Source organism: Arachis stenosperma, chromosome 5 (genome assembly GCF_014773155.1).
Source record: "Arachis stenosperma cultivar V10309 chromosome 5, arast.V10309.gnm1.PFL2, whole genome shotgun sequence".
In the NCBI taxonomy this organism is placed as follows: Eukaryota; Viridiplantae; Streptophyta; class Magnoliopsida; order Fabales; family Fabaceae; genus Arachis; species Arachis stenosperma.
In genome coordinates this window covers 130,689,781-130,694,550 of record NC_080381.1, presented here as the reverse complement: position 1 = coordinate 130,694,550, position 4,770 = coordinate 130,689,781, and the positions used below count along the sequence as shown (strand labels likewise).

General features: G+C 35.5%; 1 protein-coding gene across 1 annotated transcript; it reads left to right on the top strand.

Annotated features, from left to right (window-relative positions):
• The first annotated feature begins 398 nt into the window (after positions 1-398).
• On the top strand, positions 399-3,940 carry LOC130981937 (serine/threonine-protein kinase STY13-like). Its single transcript, XM_057905704.1, has 6 exons — positions 399-1,007; positions 1,436-1,557; positions 2,259-2,455; positions 2,568-2,742; positions 3,090-3,224; positions 3,367-3,940. The coding sequence occupies exons 1-6, from the start codon at positions 680-682 to the stop codon at positions 3,571-3,573; spliced, it is 1,164 nt and encodes a 387-aa protein (XP_057761687.1). The 5' UTR covers positions 399-679; the 3' UTR covers positions 3,574-3,940.
• Positions 3,941-4,770: the final 830 nt, after the last annotated feature.

The following is a 4,770-nucleotide window of genomic DNA, read 5'->3' as shown; positions in this document are numbered from 1 at the left end:
TTCTGTAAGTAGATCATAAATTTTAAAATTAGCTCAAATTTTAATGAGTCGGTTATAAAATAAACTCAATTTCTATGAATTAAAATAGATTCGATTCTTAATGAATCGAATTAGAAGACTAACAATTTTTTGTTAGCTAAATTTGATTTCGATAGACTCTACTCATATTCATATTGGCAAATCACTTCTTCTCCAAAATTATTAAATAAAGAAATATCTTAAGAAAAATCGCCGTTCAAAAAGAAGCTGAAAAGAAGAATAATGTGAGGAATAAAAAACAAGACAAGAAAAAGAATAATAAATAAATAAATAAATAGAAGAACAATGAACGCTTAACGCTAAACACTAGTGTAGAGTGAAAATTATAAATGAGTTAAAGAGCCTATAAAAAAAAATGAGTTAAAGAAGAGGAGAGAAGGAGAAGGAGGAGAAGGAGACCAAGTGGGTCAGTGGCCACACGCTGTGCCCCGGGCATTTCCATGTGCCCAACTGGATGATTGGAGTCTCCGCGGCAATTTTGCGGACTCAATCAATCAAACAAACAAATTCTAACAACACAAACAAGAGAATGATCATCATCAATTCATCATCATCCCAAAATAATTGAACCTCAACATTCCTACTTACCCCAATAACCACACAATTCTCAGGACACAAGGAGCAAGAACAAGAACAAGAGATGAAGGAAGGGAATGATGGATTTGTTAGAGCTGATCAGATTGATCTCAAGACCATTGATGAGCAGCTTGAGAGGCACCTCAACAAGGTTCTGACCATTGAGAAGAACAAGCAGAAGCAAGGTGGAGAAGAAGAAGAACAACAACAACAACAAGATGTTGTTGCTGTTGCCACTGCCACCAAGTTGAAGAGTGTTGTCTCTTCTAGTTTCAAGAAGCAGAGGCAGGAGTGGGAAATTGACCCTTCTAACCTCATCATTAAAGGTGTCATAGCCCGTGGAACTTTTGGTACTGTCCACCGTGGTGTCTATGATGGCCAAGATGTTGCTGGTAACCCCTTCTCTTCTCTTTCTCTGTTTACTATTTTTTTATTAATTTTATTATTATTGTTGTTATTGTTATTGATTACTTCAATTCAATAGGATCACTGCTAAGCATAGCCAATTTCTTTGATAGTCTTAGTTTTTGGAGCGAAATTCGGTTTGGATCAAGCAATTGATCAAAAGTTATGGCAGTTAGTTACGTTGCATTTCTTTTAGCTTTGAATCTCTTTGCATGTTGGGGATCATATATGAAAATTCATGCGATCCTGATTTGTGTTTTTGTGTGATGACTGTGGAATAAAATATATCTTCAATGTTATATTGAGATTGCTTGTGCTTTCAATGAAGTTATTGGTTTGCTTTCTTTTTTATTTTCTTTTTTTTTTTTTGCATTTCCACTGTTAACCAATCCTGTGTTTATTATTTAATGATCAGTTAAAATGCTGGACTATGGTGAAGAAGGGCAACGGACAGATGCTGAAATCGTAGCCCTGAGGTCGGCGTTTACACAAGAAGTTGCTGTTTGGCATAAACTTGATCATCCAAATGTGACAAAGGTCAATTTCATTTCTTCTCAGTTAATTTTGTTGTTGTTGGTTGAGCTTGTTAGTTGTTATAACAGCATATCATCAGCTGCTGTTTCGCGGAGGGTTAGTCAATTGACGCCTCTAATGCCTATGCATAACTCCTTTCAGTTTTACTTGTGACATCAGGTTCTTAAAGTTTTCAGATCATATAGCAGTTTCAAGGACTTTGTTTACTACATCAAGTCCGGCAAATTAGAGAATTCAAACTTTTAAGTGTTTAATTGATCGGATACTCTATTGATATAGGAAGACACTATAACTTCATAGAAATTTATTGAAATTAGAGTCACTAAAAAATGGAAATGGATGTGTATAGGAACTTCCATTTGGTTGGACATGCTTAAAAAGCACCATACTTTGAAATTTATATATCATGCCTGCTTTTGTGTTGATTAGCTTATTTTAGGTTCAAAATAGCTTATAACCAAATCTTATTGAAACAGTTTTTGAACTAAAAAAAAGGAAATCTTAATGAATCTGTACTTTGGAAGCATCGACATGTCACCATTTTCACTTCTATTCTAACAGAAAGAAAGTTATTCTACATCTTCATTACATGTATTTTGATTCACATGTATTCTCAATTTGGGTGTTCTAGCATCTGTCTTATTTTTTAGGACATAAGTGGTTTTGGTCATGAAATTTTCAAATAACTCTTTCATCTTGTTCAGTTCATAGGAGCAACAATGGGATCTTCGGAATTGCAGATACAAACTGATGATGGTCTAATTAGCCTGCCAAGCAATATTTGCTGTGTTGTTGTGGAGTATCTTGCGGGAGGTGCGCTTAAATCTTTCCTGATAAAGAATCGAAGAAGAAAGTTGGCTTTTAAGGTTGTCATCCAGTTGGCACTTGATCTTGCAAGAGGGTATTTAGCTTTTGTAATATTTTTCCATTGATTGCATAGTGATTTAGCAAGTTCAGAAAAGCAACTCTCATAATCTGTCTAGATAACGGCTCAAATTACTCGTTTGTTGCAGGCTGAGTTACCTTCATTCTCAAAAGATTGTTCATAGAGATGTAAAGACAGAGAACATGCTGTTGGATAAGACACGCACGGTTAAGATTGCTGATTTTGGCGTCGCCCGTGTTGAAGCGTCAAATCCAAATGACATGACTGGGGAGACCGGTACCCTTGGTTACATGGCTCCCGAGGTGTGTCATTAGTACCAGTTAGAAATTGTTCTTCCATGTATGGCAGAGTTGATCATTACTGCAATCGCTTGCTTTTTCCAAAACATATTTCATTTAATCTGAAAATGGGTTTTCGGGTCCTTAATAATGCAGAATATGATGGGCCAATATAAACAAGAGGGTGACCTTAAAAGTTTCTAATTTAATTACTGATAAAGCCTGGTAAATTTGATTTATGACAAGATACTATGTCATCGTCTAATTCATATAACCAACTCGTTTTAGTAGGACAATACTAAGTAGTTCTTTTTCACAAACATGGTATAACTAACTACATATTCATCCATAAATTGGGTGGTGGCTTCCAGGTCTTAAATGGCAACCCCTATAACAGGAAATGTGATGTGTACAGTTTTGGAATCTGTTTATGGGAAATATATTGTTGTGACATGCCATATCCCGACCTCAGTTTCTCGGAGATTACTTCAGCCGTCGTTCGCCAGGTATATATATATGTGTGTGTGTGTGTATCTTCTGGTTTTGGCTATAACTCATAGTTGAGCAGCACATGTTTGTCACGGGTTATTCACATTTACTTTGAATCCATGATCATGATTTGATTACATTTTTCTGTTAAAATTTTAGAATCTGAGACCAGAAATACCAAGATGTTGTCCTAGCTCTCTAGCAAATGTAATGAAGAAATGCTGGGACGCGAATCCTGATAAACGACCTGAGATGGACGAGGTAGTTTCCTTGCTCGAGGTGATCGATACATCGAAAGGTGGAGGTATGATCCCGCCTGATCAGCAGCAGGGCTGTCTTTGCTTTCGCAAAAGCCGAGGGCCTTGAGCTTATCTCCTTGGTCCAACATACTATTTGGTTAAAGTAATATCTCACTATCTAAGTATCAATTATGTGTCTATGGTCAGAAAACAGGATTTGAATGCCACTAAGAGGAACGTATAGTAGAGGGTATAGGAAGAAGTTTGTGAAGTTTTATTTCTTGTGTAAAGTCATATACCTCTTGTTTTATTTTATTCTAAACTCTCTTTTTTCTTGGTTTGGGGTTTTATGGGTATGAGTACTACTTATAGCTTCGCAATGTTTCCCATATAGCCTTGTAAGTCATCACCTTTGTACGATCTTCATTATGTTGTAATCATGATTGAAGTGATTAAATTGGATCTATGTGCTAAGCATGCTCTTATCTCTACAATGACTCGGTCACCTCGCTTGAGAAATGAAAACTTGTATATTTAAAAGTTTGTCATTGCTGAATGCATAAGGCGGGATTTGAATTCTTGAGATTTGCTTAAATGAACAAGTGAGCTAATCGCTTGACCAACTCAAGTTAGTTAAGAACTTGCAATAGTGTTTGGCAACCACCAAAACTCGGCTAACCAGTAAGGGAGTGTATGAGTCATCCGGTGGGGGTTTAGCATTTTAGCTAGATTCAGAATTAAGTTTTTATTGGGTCATTTTTAATATCAAACCTAATTTTAAATTATCCAGAAAAAACATATTGAACCTGATCGACCCAACATTATTGTATACAATGTTGCATATTATACATGATAAAGCAATAAAATCTCAAAGACAAAAAAAAAAAAGCAATAAAATCTTCTGTGACTAGTTTATTAGTTTGTTTAAATAAATTTTGGAGTTCGAAACTCATCTTATGTATACAGCAATTCATTGGTCAGTTACAATCCTTTAAATAGAACAGTTATGCAACACTTAGAAGTCTTTTTGGCATCTAATTTCAACCAAGTTGGCTTAAGCCCAACAAAACTAACTTCAAAACAGAGAGCATGTAAAACATGCACTGATGCCACTGTTCACTAACGCGAATGACGTTTCGAAGCCGCACACATTAATATGAAAAATGGTTCCATTCTTTTCCTCAAAATTGCAACAAAGAAACTTCAAAGTTCAAACTATGCTCAAAATCTTTCAAAAATTTGTAAAAATCTTTGCGAAAGTTCAAGAAAATCTCAGAGCTATGTTCGAAATCTTCAACAAAAGAGAAGACGAAAGATTATTGAG